Source organism: Erpetoichthys calabaricus, chromosome 5 (genome assembly GCF_900747795.2).
Source record: "Erpetoichthys calabaricus chromosome 5, fErpCal1.3, whole genome shotgun sequence".
NCBI classification, from domain to species: domain Eukaryota; kingdom Metazoa; phylum Chordata; class Cladistia; order Polypteriformes; family Polypteridae; genus Erpetoichthys; species Erpetoichthys calabaricus.
In genome coordinates this window covers 12,479,241-12,496,284 of record NC_041398.2, presented here as the reverse complement: position 1 = coordinate 12,496,284, position 17,044 = coordinate 12,479,241, and the positions used below count along the sequence as shown (strand labels likewise).

General features: G+C 42.7%; 2 protein-coding genes and 1 long non-coding RNA gene across 25 annotated transcripts in view; 2 read left to right on the top strand and 1 right to left on the bottom strand.

Annotated features, from left to right (window-relative positions):
• The window catches only part of LOC127527858 (uncharacterized), a 687,118-nt gene that overhangs the window by 310,387 nt on the left and 359,687 nt on the right, over positions 1-17,044 (bottom strand). The window lies entirely within an intron of this gene.
• The window catches only part of LOC114644514 (tripartite motif-containing protein 16-like), a 428,510-nt gene that overhangs the window by 51,896 nt on the left and 359,570 nt on the right, over positions 1-17,044 (top strand). For 3 of the 9 annotated variants that reach the window (XM_051927878.1, XM_051927881.1, XM_051927883.1), the window contains exon 1: positions 11,969-12,593. The exons of 1 other annotated variant lie outside the window; for it this stretch is intronic. In XM_051927878.1, coding sequence (XP_051783838.1) covers positions 11,976-12,593 — 618 coding nt within the window. In that variant the 5' untranslated portion in view covers positions 11,969-11,975. Of the gene's footprint in view, positions 1-11,965; positions 12,594-17,044 lie in introns of those variants that run through there. 5 more of the 9 variants (XM_051927888.1, XM_051927880.1, XM_051927879.1 and 2 more) reach the window with 3 other exon arrangements.
• LOC114643665 (tripartite motif-containing protein 16-like) overlaps positions 1-17,044 on the top strand; it is a 484,979-nt gene that overhangs the window by 294,063 nt on the left and 173,872 nt on the right. The window lies entirely within an intron of this gene.

The following is a 17,044-nucleotide window of genomic DNA, read 5'->3' as shown; positions in this document are numbered from 1 at the left end:
AAACAACACAAAAAATGGGTCACCTGGAAAAAACGAAACATCTAACAATACCAGGTTGTGTGGTGCTCACACTTTATTTTTCTTTTGTTTTATGGCCCTGTGTATTTGACCTATAATACTTTTCTTTTTCTCTTGCCTGTTATGGAGCTCTGTCTAATTACCTAAAGTTACAGGAATTGTGAAGTGATGAACTATTTTGGTAAGAATATGTGATAAGGTCTACGTGAGAAAGAGTATAAAGGGGAAAAGTGTCACCCTAGGACCCTCCCGTGACAAAACAAAAATCATAATTGGGCTTTTCTGTTTTTAACTTTTTAATTAAAAATAGTAAAAAGTTTTCTAATTATCACCTGTGTTAATAGAAATAATTTTAGTTTTTGAGTAGACAGAAAATATCAAAATTTTGTACTAGTGTAACAGTGAGTGCTTTTAAATGCAAGTACAAAACTGGGATAAGGTGAGTAACCAGGCTAAAGTAGAAACCTGCTTTCTTATAAATCTCCGTTTAAATGCACAAGTGTACTTACAGAGTTTTCCTTTGTCAAAAGGCTCCTATGTTATAGAAATGAGCTAAGCAAAAAAATTAAAAATCATCATAAGTGCGGTCATTCCTTTCATTACTAGTTTAATAGGTTCTAGAGAATAAATATGAATACACGAGCAAGATGTTCCTAGGACCTCGAAAACAAAAGGCTCCAATTCGGCAAAAAGTCCGGCTTCCAGCGACCTTTTAAACGCTACGGAAATTGAACTCAATAAACAAATGAAATTCATACTTGAACGCGTCGACTTGAGCTCCAATGCAAAAGTAAAACTTTATTCGACCGTCTTATAAAGATACCTGATCTTTGTGAAAAAAGCGGATAAAGAAACAGGTACCACAGAAAAATGTATACATACAAACTTTTTAAAGTCTAAATACGTAAATAAAAACAGACAGCCAGGTCTCAGGTTCCCTGTGTATTAAGATATAATCTCATACATACAGGTACATCTTATAATAATCATTTTACGCAGTGATTCAACAATACACTTGATACGTCTAAAAATCATCTGAACTTTGGGTCTTCTAGTCTGTATTATATTTCATTTATCGAAATGACTGGAAACACAACTGCATTATGTCTATTAAGCATTCACCGCGATATAAATTCCTGGGTCCCTGTGCAGGGTGTCCGAGCTATTACACACCCGGCCTGCGCTTTTAAACCAGGCCTGAATATTCTCAGAGGAGAGAACCTGTTTGAATTTTCAGACGACGACACAAAACTTAATTGATTGTAAAGCCCGTTTAAAAAAAACGAGAAAGAAAACTAATATTGTTTGCTTCAGTCCTATGAATACTGTACATTAATCATCGTACACGTAGATAGATAGATAGATAGATAGATAGATAGATAGATAGATAGATAGATAGATAGATAGATAGATAGATAGATAGATAGATAGATAGATAGATAGATAGAAATATAAAATGCTACAATTTATACACACACACGAGCGCGCTCATGATCCTACACAAGCACTCAAACACGTTGTACACAAATATCATTTTTAAAAGGGAATTACCGGAGAATCAAGTTGGAAATATTAATATTAAGGAAAAAACATAAGGATTCAGCCCCTCCGTTTTAAAACATGCTCGTTTAATGCTTATAATAATCATGAATAGGTCTTACCGTTATATTGACTGTCGGTGCTCTGTGCAGAATAGTCTGTATGAACAATAATTACATCTAAACCTTTGGCCGGACACCTAAAAGTCCGATATTTTTAAAAAGGAGCCTTTGTTATGCGTAGATTTCTTTAAGCAGCTGCAATTCGCAAGGTGAGACAGTTTTCACACGGCCCACCGGACGCTCTGACATGAGGTTAAAGGTCAGGATCCAGCCTGAGCCGGGCCCCACCTGTTGCCTCTGAGCTGTGAATCGCACCCCCCCACCTCCCCTTAGCTTCAGGCTGCCTGAGCTGCTGGTGATGTGCTTTGGAAAGCGTGGCTTGCCAAAGATTGTTTTAAAGCGCCTTTCTCTGTCCCCAGAATGACTGCATGTTGAAGGCAATCTAACGTTTAGACAATTAAACGCTTCCTTCCACAATATGTTTCCTTAAGGCCACATGATATATGTATTGGAAATACTTTTTATATAAATTATACACCCAAGGATAGCTTTTTATACGTAATTTAAAAGAACTGTTGCATACGTCTGTGTGATTTTTACAAGGCTTATATTGAACTATATTTAAAATGGGATGAAAAAAAGGTTTTAGATCGATTTTTATATAAATTATAAAGCCAAGGTTAGATTTTTATACATCTCAAACGTTCTTTAAAAGTGTGCTGATGCCTATTATTTAACTGTGTGTGGTTTTTTACAAGTCTTATATAGAACTAGTTATCTCGTGTTTTACCTAGATAAGTGAAACATACTCCGTGCGTCTCATGGACTGACGAGAAACGCGTTCCGTTCACTTTGGGATTATCAGAGTACACTTCTAACGTTTAGAAAACTATTCGCAATGTGTTTCCTTAGGGGCAGCTGATTATTTAAAATGTGAGGTGCTTGATAGAAATGGGATTGTTTTAGATACATAATTATAATTCTAATTACAAATTATACATCTGTGGATATCTTTTTTAGACTTCTCAGATGTGATTTAAAAGGTCCCTGTTGCGTATTATTTAACTGTGTAGGTGTGATTTTTAAAATCCCTTAACTTTAAAAGTTACACACATAACTTGTTCTCCCGGACTGAGGTGCTGCGTGCGAGTGAACTTAGTGTGCACTCCCGTTCTGGGGTAGGGTGGGGGGAACTTACGCACAGCTGTTGACAAACGTGCGCACGCAGAACGCAGCAGGGGGCTGTCAGTTTCCCGGCCTGTGGTGGTCACTGGCTAGATCTAGCGGGGGGCGCGCAGAGGTTGTCAGCTCCGAGAGTCTCTGTGTAGACAGAGAGCCTGCCAGCTTGTATTTTGAACTACATGCTTAGAGCTTCAGATCTGGTCATCTTGGGGGGCGTACGCAGAGGCTGTCTGCTCAGTTCTCATGCATCAACTGTATGGAGAGCATGGGCTGCTAACAGCAGGATATCTTGTCAGCGCAGAGACTGTCTGGGGTCTTTCTCTGCTTGACTTAGATAAAATAATACATACGGTTTACAAGTGATAATGCAAAGTTTAGATAGATATTTAAAATAATAGATATTTTAAATAATAGATACAGGGTTTCTTACCCAAAACAGTAGAGGCAAGAACAGCTATAAGGTAGATCGCTCCGGCTGGAACATGTTCTGGGCCTGTCCTCGGTAGAAGTGGGTAAGGAAATGGAAGGGGCCACCAGCAGGTGTGGAAGGCAGGGTCCTTCCCTAACATGTCTGGAACTGTCCTCGGGAGAGGGGGGCCGGGGTGAAGGATGGGGAAGACGTCCATCAAGTCTGCTCTTGACAGTTTCCTGGGGAAAACAGGTGGGTGGGGGGTGGGGGTGGGACGCCCCCTTCCCAGCCACCAATCAGTTGGAGTGGTGGGGACAGCATTCAAATCCACCAATCAGAGAAAAGGGACAGTGCTTAAGGTTATCAATCATTTTGACAGAAGGTGCATGGCTTACACTATTACTGAGATCTACATTGATTACATAGAATTCAACCCATCTTAAGCATGTAGCACAGCTAGTTTTGTAATAAAGAACAAAAAGTTATAAAATATATATATAATTTTAAAGAAAATGGAGAATGCAGCAAGATATATGGTGATGCCATATGAATGTTTAATTCTTCCATTCGCAGCAATGAAGCTAATTATTGAGGCAGATGAGCGTTGCTCCCCAGGCTGAGTGTTTGTGTCCTGCTGTGTGTGTTTGTCCTCGTGTGTGTCCAAGTGACACATGAAAGTCTGCTGTGACGAGGTGAGTGGTCCCTGTGACTCCAGTCTGACCCCACACTTTCAAGATCAGCTGCTAATAAATCCTGACATTAAACTTTATCAGGTACGCTTCTTAAACACTTTTTGTATAATCCCATCATAATATACAAGTGATGGCTGCTTGCATTCTGTACGCACAGATGTGGTTTAGCAGTAAGAAGAGACGGCTACTTCAGTCACCTCTCGAAGGGCAGCAGCTGATATTCAGACTTGCTTCAATCGACACCAAGTGTGCATCTCTGCAGCCCGGAGCCTCCACCCTGGAGCTCCAAGGAGGTGGCGTTGATTCCACTGGGCGCCAACTGGGAGGAACTTGGAGTTCAAAAACTAGAGGGGGGTGTACCGTCATATTAGTCAAACATAGTCGTAATAATGAGGTAGCAAGTCATATAATTATGAGATGATAAGTCATAATAATATAATAATAACGATCAAGTGCCAGTGACCTGCTATTACTATTAACAGACTTGCATTTAATTTGGCTCTGCTTCTTTAGCACCGTGAGACTCGCAGTCAGATTAACTGGATTCAATTAACAAATTTTTGGAGTTGTGTTAAGTAGTGAGAAGTCAAGTAAAATGACACCTTTATTGTATAACTAAAAAAATTACAATATGGAAGCTTTCGAGGCATCATCGGCCCCTTCTTCAGGAGAGATGTAATAAAAAAAAATTTGATAGAAGATATTTTAACGTGATATCGGCGATTATTCAGCAGGTCAAGTTCTTACAGATTTGCGCTACTCATCCAGCTCAAGTGCTCCTTCGTGCTCAGCCGACTTTCTCTTCCCATGCAATCCCATAATAGTCTCACACAGTCCCTCTGTAGATGTCGCTCTCTTCTCGGTGTCTCCATTACTAATGTTCTCCTTGATCGTTTCCCGGTGCTCCCTAAATCTCCCGAGTGTGCGCACATAACCGTGGACTGTCTCAGCCCGTCTTGTGTTAATGGCGGACACTTTGAGATCGCAGCACCGACTGAGCCTCGACTGTAAGCAGACGGCTATTCACGTGAGGCTCACTCTGCTAAGTCTCAGTGTGACACGCGCGCTTCACGGAATGCCCGACTGGTTTAGTCCGGTGCGGCGCTTTGAGATCAGCGGGAGCGCGCACTGCGGGGTGGTGGGGGGTGAAGGAGGAGCGCAGGTTTTGTCCGCACGTTGAACGGCACCTTCAGGTTATTACAATTGACCGGGCAGGTTATGAGATCGCAGTTGACTTTGACTTCAGTTTGAAAGACACAAATAGAAACACGCGTCATCAACTTCAGAGTGTGACTGCGCCGCCACCATTTAAATGATTCTAGATAGATAGATAGATAGATAGATAGATAGATAGATAGATAGATAGATAGATAGATAGATAGATAGATAGATAGATAGATAGATAGATAGATAGATAGATAGATAGATAGATAGATAGATAGATAGATAGATAGATAGATAGATAGATAGATAGATAGATAGATAGATAGATAGATAGATAGATCTCCTCTGTCTGGAGATGATCCTGTTTAGTGGATGCAGTGGATTCTCCATGATTGACAGGAGTCTGCTCAGCTCCCGTCGCTCTGCCACAGATGTCAAACTGTCCAGCTCCATGCATACAATAGAGCCTGCCTTCCTCACCAGTTTGTCCAGGCGTGAGGCGTCCTTCTTCTTTATGCTGCCTCCCCAACACACCACCGTGTAGAAGAGGGCGCTCACCACAACTGTCTGATAGAACATCTGCAGCATCTTATTGCCGATGTTGAAGGACGCCAGCCTTCTATGGAAGTATAGTCGGCTCTGTCCTTTCTTGCACAGTGCATCAGAATTGGCAGTCCAGTCCAATTTATCATCCAGCTGCACTCCCAGGTATTTATAGGTCTGCACCCTCTGCACACAGTCACCTCTGATGATCATGGGGTACATGACTGGCCTGGTCCTCCTAAAATCCACCACTTGCTCTTTGGTTTTGCTGCTGTTCAGGTGTAGGTGGTTTGAGTCCTTCATTAGGTTCCTATACTCCTCCTCCTGCCTCCTCCTAATGCAGCCCACAATAGCAGAGTTGTCTTTGAACTTTTGCACGTGGCAGGTCTCCGAGTTGTATTGGAGGTCCGATGTATATAGGCTGAACAGGACCAGAGAAAGTACAGTCCCCTGCGGCACTTCTGTGTTGCTGACCACAATGTCAGAGCTGCAGTTCCCGAGACGCACATTCTGTGGTCTGTCTGTAAGATAGTCCACGATCCATGCCACCAGATATGAATCTACTCCCATCTCTGTCAGCTTGAGGTTGGATGGTGTTGAAGGCGCTAGAGAAGTCCAGAACCATAATTCTTACAGCACCACTGCCTCTGTTCAAGTGGTAGAGGGATCGGTGTAGAATTTAGATGATGGCATCCTCCGCTCCCACCTTCTCCTGATATGTGAACTACAGAGGGTCGAGGGTGTGCTGGACTTGCGGCCTCAGGTGGTGAAGCAGCAGTCGCTCCATGGTCTTCATCACATGTGATGTCAGAGCGACAGGTCGGAAGTCATTCAGCTCTCCGGGATGTGATACCTTTGGGACTTGGGTGATGTAAGATGTTTTCCAAAGCCTCAGAACTCTCCCCTGTTCCAGGCTCATGTTGAAGATGCGCTGTAGAGGACTCCCCAGCTCCAGCACACAGGCCTTCAGCAGTCGTGGCGATACTCCATCTGGACCCGCTGCTTTGCTGGCACAAAGTCTCCTCAGCTCTCTGCTACCTGGGCAGCTGTAATTGTGGGGGGTGGAACTCTCACCTATGCTGGCATCAGCAGAATGATGGGTGGTGGGTGCAGTACTCCAAGGTGAGGATGAATTAGGATGGTCAAAACTGTTAAATAAGTTGTTCATCAGGTTTTCTCTCTCCATTTCTCTCTCAATGGTGGCACCCCACTTTGAGCTGCAGCGGAGGCATGTCCCTGGGGGGGCTGGGGTGGACATTGCCCCCTCAGAGACAGGCCGTGCCCACCCTGCAAAATGCTCTGTCTGTCCAATGAAAACCCTGGAGAAGAATAACATTTGATTTTCAAAACTGAGTTGCTTTCCAATCGGCCCGTTTGAATTTGGTGCGTATCCGTCAGTGTCTCCTCCACTACACAGGCACCGTGCTGCTCACAGTTCACTTCTTCACACATTTTGCAGCAAGATTTGAACCTGTTAAACTCATTCTTTAATTAAAACAGCGTATACGTTCCATTCTTCTTTTATTTTCTGGTTGGTAACACCAAAGGCTATGCATAGTTGGCTTATTAAAAAGCAAACATCTTCAGCCTCTGTCCCTCCACAAGCCGCTGGCTCCACGGTTGAGCCCAGCACCGCTGCTACCAACACGGAGCACAGCGCACCCACGTCGGGAACTGAAACTCCAAACGATGTAGATAAGCCTACACAGTCCTCCAGCTCTGCGCCCATGTTGGGTATCCAAACCTCTGCGTTCAACAAAATATACAGTCCGGTCAGCCTGACTTAAATATGGATAGCCCATCCCAGCCCATTTTAATTAATTATCCCAAGTGCACAATCGGAAAGACACTCAGATGTTTTAGTACAAGCTGGTATCAGTCTCGACCATGGCTTGAATATTCTGTTGTCCGTGATGCCAGCTTTTGCTTTGCCTGTTGCAAATTTAGTGTTTCCAATTCGGACTGCGAGGACATATTCACCAAACACGGCTACACTAGGAAAAAAGCTCTAGAAAAAGACGGTGGTGGCTTCCACAAACACGCGTCTAGTATCCCGCACATCAGAGCCATGTCTGCATGTCAAGAGTATCTGCACCGGGCAGAGACGGGTGAAAGCAGAGTTCAACTACTGGGTCCAACCCAGATAGAAAAGAATAAATATTATGTGAAAAGCATTGGGGAGGCCGTTGAGTTCCTTGCAGTTTATGAACTGGCTCTACGTGGTCACAATCATGAAGGTGCAGAGGAGAGACTTTTCCTTCAGTTCTTTGATTACACAATCAATAAAGAAGCCAAACTTGCAGAAATTGTAAAATACATCCCAGACAACACAAAATACACATCCAATGTAATTCAGAATGAAATAATTTGGACTCTTGCCAAAATGGTGGTAAAAGATATCAGGACCAAATATGAAAAAGCGGACTCTCCTGGACTTTACATTAAAAGTGATGGTACCAGGGATGGCTGTAACATTGAGAATTTGTCTGTAGTGATTAGATTTGTCCAGAACTCCATCCCTGAAGAACACCTGATTGGCTTCATTGAACTGAATCAGCTTGATGCTGAATATATTTGTAACTAAAGTCTGTCATATCTCTCTGAGCTAGGTTACAGCCCAGACAATTTAGTGTGTCAGTGTCTTGATGGTGCTTCTGTCATGTCTGGGGCCAGGAGTGGTGTCCAGGCCTTGTTACAAAACAAAGTTGGTAAGTACATTCCATATGTGCACTGCTACAACCAGCAGCTCCATTTAGCAGTGATACATGCAATGGAATCAGAACCTCTGGCTGAGAAGTTCTTTAAATGGTCAAATTCATTGAACACATTTTGTCACAGACATTATGTTTCACACACATACAATACACCCACACTGAAAAGACTTCTAGAAATACGATGGACCAGTCATTATGATGTCACAAAGTCCATTGTCAACAATGAGGAAGCTATAAGGGGGCTTCTCTCAGAGGTGGCAGAGGCTGACATTGCCCCCTTTGACATTTGCACAGAGACGTGTGGTCTTTTGACCCAATTAAAAAAGCAGAATTTCTTCAATACAGGAAAATTCCTCCATCATGTGCTTGGTGTGCTGAAAGCAGCCAATGCAATTCTACAGGCACATGCAGTGGATCTGTGCCCTGCTGGGGAGGTGGTGACAACTTCACTGGCCACACTGAAGGAGATGAGATGCGACTCATTCTGGGAGGACCATTTCTCTCAGTGTGAAGGTAGGCCTACCAATTCACTCAAAAGGAAAAGGAAAGTTAATTCACAGCTTGATGATAGTATTGTCGTGTCTACGCTTGGGCTTGGTGACTCTGATGAACAAATTGCTCCTAATCAGACTTTTAAAAGGGCTATGTTCAGCATTCTTGATAGAGCTATTGTGGAAATGGAGACAAGGTTCTCTCAGAGAAATGTTGAATTATTGAGGGACACATCACTTCTCCTGCCAAAATCAGAATTATTTTTTGATCATTCTCTCCTGAAACCACTTCAGGCACAGAGCAAAACAGCATGAGCTTGCAAAATGAAATTGCTGTGGCAAAAGCAACGTTGATCAATAAACTGCCAGCTGATGCTAATCTCTCTGAAGCATGCAAATGCATTCAGCCGTACAAAGAGGCCTCCCTATGTGGCATTCGCTATACATCACAGCACTCATCATTGGTGTGTCTACAGCTGCATGTGAAGCTCTTTCTCTACTATGAACCGCATTCTCACTCCACTCCGCCGAACAATGCTGCATTCAAGGAAGAGAAATGTAGTCATTCTGGCACATGAGAAAAACATCTCAGAAAATCTAGACATGAATGAATTTATTTCAGAATTTGCAAAGAGTAACCGCAGACTGGTCCTGTAGATCAGGGGTCCCCAACCCCCGGTCCGCGGCCCACTACCGGTCCGCAGCCGTCTGACAGCCGGGCCGCGAGAGAACTGAGGGCAACGGCGACTCACTCAGACTTTTCAGAACGCTTGGCGGGCGGGGCTTTGCAGAGGTGCAGAGAAAGGAGAGAGACCGAGGTGACAGAGTATTACAACAAAGTATATTTATGGTCCTGACAGTTTCCCCATATGACATGAGTCTATAGAAGTCACGTTACTACGAAGTACATTCAGCAGATGCTTTCATTACAACGAAGTGACCTTGAAATGCTTGAACGAATCATCCACAGAGTAGTTAGATCTGTGGTCACAGCTCAGTTGTTCACATTTGAACAACGATCCCCAAACAGAAACATTGTAAAAAAAATCTCTTTCATCGAACTTTCCTCGTACTGTTTTTTTTGGTTTTTTTTTTGCTGTTTTTGTTGTCTGTGGTTTTCATTGATTCCTTTTACTTATTGCTTGTCAACATTTGAAAAACATCCATTGGAATTTAACTCATTGTCACCCTCCTATAGAAACGGCAGACACGAAAAAAAGATTGCAGTGTTAATGTTTGTGATGTGCAGTCTGTAGGATTGGCAAATGTAAAGAAAATGTCTTTGTTATATGCAAAAAAGAAGAAAAATCTCAGATTGCAAACGTATGCGAACTGCTTAATAACTTTAATTATAATAGAAATGTTATGTAAATTGTGTATAAAACTGCCCCCCCCCCCCAACCAACGAGACCCAACCCCCGACCGGTCCGTGGAGAAATTTGCATCTAATAAAGTGGTCCTTACTGTCAAAAAGGTTGGGGACCACTGCTGTAGATAATATAAAGGTTAAACACTGGAAACTGATGTCCTACAGCCTCACTAATGACTACCATGAGCCACGTTTCTGTTCTTGCTCTCATGTGTTGTATACATTTGACTTTATTGATATTTACCTTGTAGATGTAGTTCTATATTTGTTCACAAAAAATAATAATACAAGTTCCATTGCCTCTGTTAATTTTATTGAACGATAGGTTATGATTTATGCCACAATTTTTGCTTTTATATATTATATAAAACTATGTTATTATTATTTGACCCCCTACAAAAATGGGGATGGATGGATGGATATTTATTGAACCCCCCCAGGACAAGCCAAATGCCCACCCACACGTGATGTTCTGGTCACACCTCTGCTCCTCATTGTCACTTATCTGACTGGCTGCGGTCATTTCTTTTGGAATAAATGTACTTATTTTGGTTTGAGTGGCAGAAGGCTGTGATATACCTGCAGTCTTTGATAAGACAGAGGATGCTGCAGCAGAAGTTCTTGACTCAAAACAGGACGCTTTTCCAGGGTCAGTGGATGGCAGCCTGAGGGGAGAGGGCGAGCTGGACGGACTACTGAGCGCTTCTTAGATGTCTGTGCAGGTTTGGTGTTGACCCTGCTCTGCTCTGACGGATATTTTCATTTTACAAATTCTACACTAAGTTTTGCAGTCTCCAATATCATTGAAATGCAGTCAGATACCGTTTCTTTTTCGCTTTTCGCTCATATCTTCACTTTTTCCCGACGCGCTTGCACTTCAATTCGACTCCCGGTCTCTCTGTCGCTCTGTGTAGCTGGACTGTACCACTACACTCGCTGTCTTCGGAGCGTCTGCCCCCCTTCCTTCTTTCACATAATGATATGATCCTAGTCTGTCTGTGCGTTTGATTGGCCGCATGATGTGCCCATCAAATTAAAGTCCCGCCCTTGCCTGCATGAATTCTCTGCGGCTGAAGTCTCTGCTCTCCCTGCCTGGAGTCGGCTCTTCTCGTTAAATACAAAGAATCGGCTCTGACAGGCGAACGACACATCACGACACTCGGTCATTTACACGAATACCACTGAGCCGATAGTCCACATACTGGGTGTGATTTTACTACCATAAACAGTTGTAATAAACGACTTTGTTTTAATAAATAGCTTCTTCTTCGATTTCTGTCTGTCTGTTTTCAGTTTATAAGATGTTTTCATATTTCTACTATCCTTGTGTTTATTAATGTATCATATTATTCTGTTTCTTAAACTGAGTGGGCTTCATTCATTTGGGGTCTTTACTGAATAATCTGATAAATTCCTGGCATGGACAAAGAAAAACACAAAAATTCATTATTGATAAGCAGGAGACGAGAACTTATTACGGGATGGATAATTTTTTTAATAAAGAGGACTAATGTGGAGTCTGATGTGGACTTCAGTGTGTAATAAATGAATAAGAAATACTGACGTGAAAAACAGTTTAGCAGACCCCCAGTGACAGGTCATCTCTGCTCTCACTTGGTGGTCTTCACTCTCTGAGCTCCTGTCTCACATTAACTGTTCACCTTCAGTGTCTCCTCAGATGTTCTCTCTGTGAGCTCTCAGCTTTCTCTTTAAATCTCCTCCTCCTCCTCCCACTCACTGAGCTCAGACTAACTTTCACTTTAGTTTCTTCACAAGTCACTTCCTTGTTCCTATGACTGATTCTCTCTGCCTGCCTCTCCTCACACTGACGATGGCTGAAGCCCAGCTGTGTGGATTACAGGACGAGTTCACCTGCTCGGTGTGTCTGGACACCCTTACTGACCCCGTGTCACTGCATTGTGGTCACAATTTCTGTCTGAAGTGCCTCTCAAACTACTGGGATCAGAGCCAAGTGTGCAGCTGTCCTCAGTGCAGACACACCTTCACCACAAGGCCTGAGCTCAACAGAAACACTCTGCTGAATGAAGTCATCAAGAAATTAAAGAAAACGACTCTCAGTCCTCCTCCTCCTCAGAATTATGCCGGCCCTGGAGACGTGGAGTGTGACTTCTGTACTGGTAAGAAGTTCAGAGCGATGAAGTCCTGTCTCACCTGCATGGCCTCCTACTGTCAGACTCACCTGCAGCCTCACTATGAAAGAGACGCCCTGAAGCACCACAAGCTGGTTGATCCTGATAGAAATCTGAAGGAGAAGCTCTGTGAGAAACATCAGAAAAGTCTGGAGTTATTCTGTAAAACTGATGATTCCTGTATCTGCATGATGTGTGTGGTGACTGGACATAATGGGCATAAAATGGTCGAGCTGGAGACGGAAAGAGAAGAAAAGCAGGTGAGTGATGTTTAGTGTTTAATGGAAACAGTTTGAATAACTTTGAGTTAAGGAATTTGTACATTTAATGTGACAGAGAAATCTCTTCATCTCCAGTAAAACTCAATTATCTGTCACTTGATTAACTGTCAGGACTAAATAACAAAAACCCAACCTTGTGCACGCCAGCGTCTCCTGATTACTACTGCGAGTTCTGCACATTGGAACAACAGAAATCCCAGTGTCCGTTACGTACCTTCAGCTTTAATAGCGGTTTGTAGCTTTTCTCTTTTGTTATAATTAAACTAAACTGCTATACATTGTTATGGCCTATCAACATATGTGTGTGGTGTTTGAACTTATTAAACGTTTACGAAAGAGCAACAGCTCTTCAAGTATTGCATCAATGATGGAGTAGGAAGGCCAACAGTGAACGATAGAAAGCGGGATGCTGAAATAATTGAAAAATGTGTTGAAAATGGAAACTGTGACGGTAACGTTATTCTGTATTAATGTTAATGGTCTTCTGCATTGTCATTTTCTTTCTATATTCTGTTATATCAGGTTGTGTTAATATATTGTGGTGTGCAGGCAGCTTGTGATGCTCTGTATGGGGCAGAAAGGGCAGAAAGCTGTAAGTGATGGGACTGGCTGAGGGGCTTCTGTTCTGTGAGGGGCGGACAGGAGAAGTGAGGAGAGAAGTGAAGGTGTGGAGCAGGGAGTCAGGAGACAATAAGCAGGAGTGTTTATGGTATCAAAAAGACACAACGAGAGTGGCAGGAGATCAACTGATCGGTAGGGAAAGCTTTCTGTGATTGTTTAGGAGGTGAGCTCTGTAAGCAAATAATGGAGTGTAAGACAGGACACCGCTTGTGAGGGAACGAAGACTCCACGTAAAACATAGAAAACTCCAGGACCTCTGAGTTGTATTTGTTTATTACGCTGGTCATTACAATATTATTTAAATTAATTCATTTTCTTAATATAGTTTTTTATGACTGTTCACTAAACTAATCTACTGTATGTCATTTTTAAAGTTGCTGCTCTGTTGTCCGTCTTTTCTCTTATCCATCACAGCCTCGGTCCTGACCCCTGACTGATAATCGAGGTTTTACTGGACCTTATAAACCTGATGTTTCAAGTTCAGAGCATTGGCTGCTGGAGTCCATCCTGGTGAGACTGGTGCAAGTCATGAAACAGCTCAGGATGAGATCCCCAAAATGGCCCACAAACAACTGAGTTCTCTCCTCACAGCCAGCTGAGTTTCTTTCGGCTCTGATCAGTTTCTCTTTGGAGTTTCTAAGGCAGTGGGAGGCCAACTATAGCCTGCTGTCTAGAAATGTCCACTGGCAGGGGTGCGAGCGTCAGGTGGGCTACGCGTAGAAATGTCTGACATTCGGACCCTCCTGAGGTGTTCTTAACAAGATGATGTTACAGTTGGCTGATGTCAGCGTAGTAAGTGAGCACACAATGTCATCCTAAACGTAATTCAGTAGAAGGTCTGACACATCGATAGACACACTCTGTACTGCTGACACTTACACGCTGAGTGTGCTTAGCTGCTTGTCTGCCTTTGTGGTGTTTGTCCATTTTAAAGAATCGGAGTTTGCATTTGTCTGATCTCAGGGCTGTTTAAGAGACACATTATTGTCACATGTCAGTGTGTATTGTACTCCAGAGTTAAGTCTACGATTCTTACAATAAGTTCAGCTCAGTAATGTCAATATACTATTCCTGTGTAGATTTTCTGTTTTTAATGATATAACTCATCAGGCTCTTCATCACTGATTAGACATCATGTTATTTATTGGAGCAGTAAGGACATTTTGAATGTCAAACCCCTGAGTGATAATCCCACCTAATGTATGATTATGACAAAGACTCTGACCTTTCATATTTGGTAAAACCTAACAAGTCCAGCAGGAGTGTAAAGAACTTACTAGAAGTGTAAGTCTGACCATCTAAGCCAATTTCAAATCCCCCATCACTGCTACACAACCTCAATGTACAGTAAGTTCAGATAAAGACACTTAACTTCAGTCCACCATTTGGTGTGTCTTCAAATAAAGGACTAGTGTCACATCGGCTCTGCCAGGTCTCAGTCAGTGACACAAATGTGGCTGAGTCCTCACTGTAATATTAAAGAGCTCGGCTCACAGGTGAACACACATTTAGAAACCAACATCTTAAACAACAATGAAGTCTATGACGTGGCCTGATATTTCTCAGTTTAATATGAATCAGGTCACTAATATCGACATCTAATTTTTGATCTCTTTATGTTTTCTGTTGTTTGGCTATCACTTGATTTTGATTGATTTCCATAAATCAGTTCTTCAGATGTCCCTGAAAGCAGACATGTAATTGTAGGACAGACTGGCACTGCTTGGTCACAAGTCTTTTTCTTAAGCTGCCACTGCCTGCCCCTCTTTTATTGACTTGTACCTTCAGCTCAGATGTCAGTTCACTTCACCAGGACTCTCCTGACTGTTTTGGGTTTCATCTGATCAGTCTGATCAACCACAGCAAATGTCACCCAGTGATGTCTCAGTGTGTCACTCTTTATCACTTTGTGATTAAAGAAGGAGCCAAAACTCAAATTGATGGACAACACATAGCAGGAATTAGCAGTAAAAAGGTTGGATTTCTGTTCATCCAAGACACCAACATCAGCAAGTCCACTCCGTCCTTTAAAACCCTTTGTAAGCACTAGAACTCTGATCTCTGCCCCTGGATTAGCTTCTGCCCTGTAGTAAGACCCTTATTGTGGCCATCACAAAGGCTAAATGATATCTTCTGCTCCAAAGGGTAACGTAGTGCCAGACGGTAAGAGCTGAAGACCCCTGTAATGGAGTTGAACGTGGGGGTCTCATTCAGTCCAGACTTGATAAAGGAAAGCAAGGTGCACAAGTAAGAGAGACCACTTCTAAAACATGTAGAATTACTGAAGGAGGACATCAACCAGCAGTTGTACATTTGTTTGCCACTAAAAGATAACCAGTAAGTGTGAAACCTCAAAGACTTTAAACTGAAGTACAACTCACAGTCACAAGGAGAAAAGGCCAAGAGAGAGAAAAGAATCTGTTAGAAGAAAGACAAAGACAACTGAATGTTCTTAAATGTGTGACAGAGGAAGATCTCCGTGGACACAACAATCTGGACAAAGCATCACCTCCACCTGAGTGACCATAAACCAAGTCAGGAGTTCACCTGCTCGGAGTCTGAGGACTTCTGACTGGGACTCGGTAGTTAAGATAAAGTCAGGGGGTGAATTCTGGGAGTTGACATCACCATAACTGTGTGAAGGAGAAGGCTGTAGCTGTTGTGAGGGTCTCTTCATAAATTCAGTAAGAAAACTAAAGTGGACTTGAATCAGTTCAGAGCAGCGTCTCACACACACAGAGGAGCTGTAAGGGAGTGCAGGCAACCTGTGAGGAAAACCAAACTGCCATCACAGTGCTGACTCTAGAAACTTAATAAGTAACTAAGAACTGAAGCAGAACTGAGATGAGAACATTTAAAAGCTGCTTCTGAATGAATGATGTTTACTGGGAAATTATTTGGTTAAAAATTATAAGAAATAAAATCACAAGTTGTGTGCCTTTCCTATAAGTGCATTAGAAAGAACCAACTAAAGTAACACAGATACTTCCAGTTGAGTGAACGCTGGTGTGACTGGTTGCCGCTGCTCTCTGATAACTTTTTAACTTTTTATCTTCTTTAACTTTTTTACAATTAACTTACAATCTAATGGACTAAGCAGCTGTTTTCATTTTCTTTCGTGCAGATTTATTCATTGAGTTTTATTTTTCTATCATTTAAAGCTAGACTGATTTCTTTCTTGACTGCTGATTTGGCTGTATGGACTATTCTTAGGCTTATCCCTGCTTTGAAACTTACCTGGCTTTGTTCTCCGCACATCTGAGTTGTATCCATCTTTGCTTTACCTGTGGACCGGTCAGATGTTTATTTGGTTCGTGTTTGTTTGGTCCCTCCTGTCGCTCACTATTCAACCTGCTTCAGTACTCACCTGTCTGAGCCTCCGCTGACTGGCATGTATCTCCACCCAGACATCGTATTCCTCCCCAGTCGGACATACATCCACCATGGGTCCCGCTGGAGTATCCAAACTGACAGTTCGATAATAATAAACTCCATCTGGTCCAGTTCTCGTCGTCCTCCAGGTAATTTAGGTAGAGTCGCTGACCACAGTGTGTTAGCCAGCCTAGCCCAGTTGGCTAACACTGTTGTTAAATACGATAACGCCGTTGTCAACTTCAGTCTGCTGAACATCCACTCACTCACGAGCAATAGGCCTCTCATCCATGATCTCCTCACTGTTCGTAAGTTTGACTTTTACTGTCTAACTGAGACATGACAACCACCCCATGACTGTTCCCATCTTAACGAATCAACTCCCCCGGGGTTTGTTTACATCTCTCAACCCTGTGGCTCTGGCTGAGGTGGAGGTC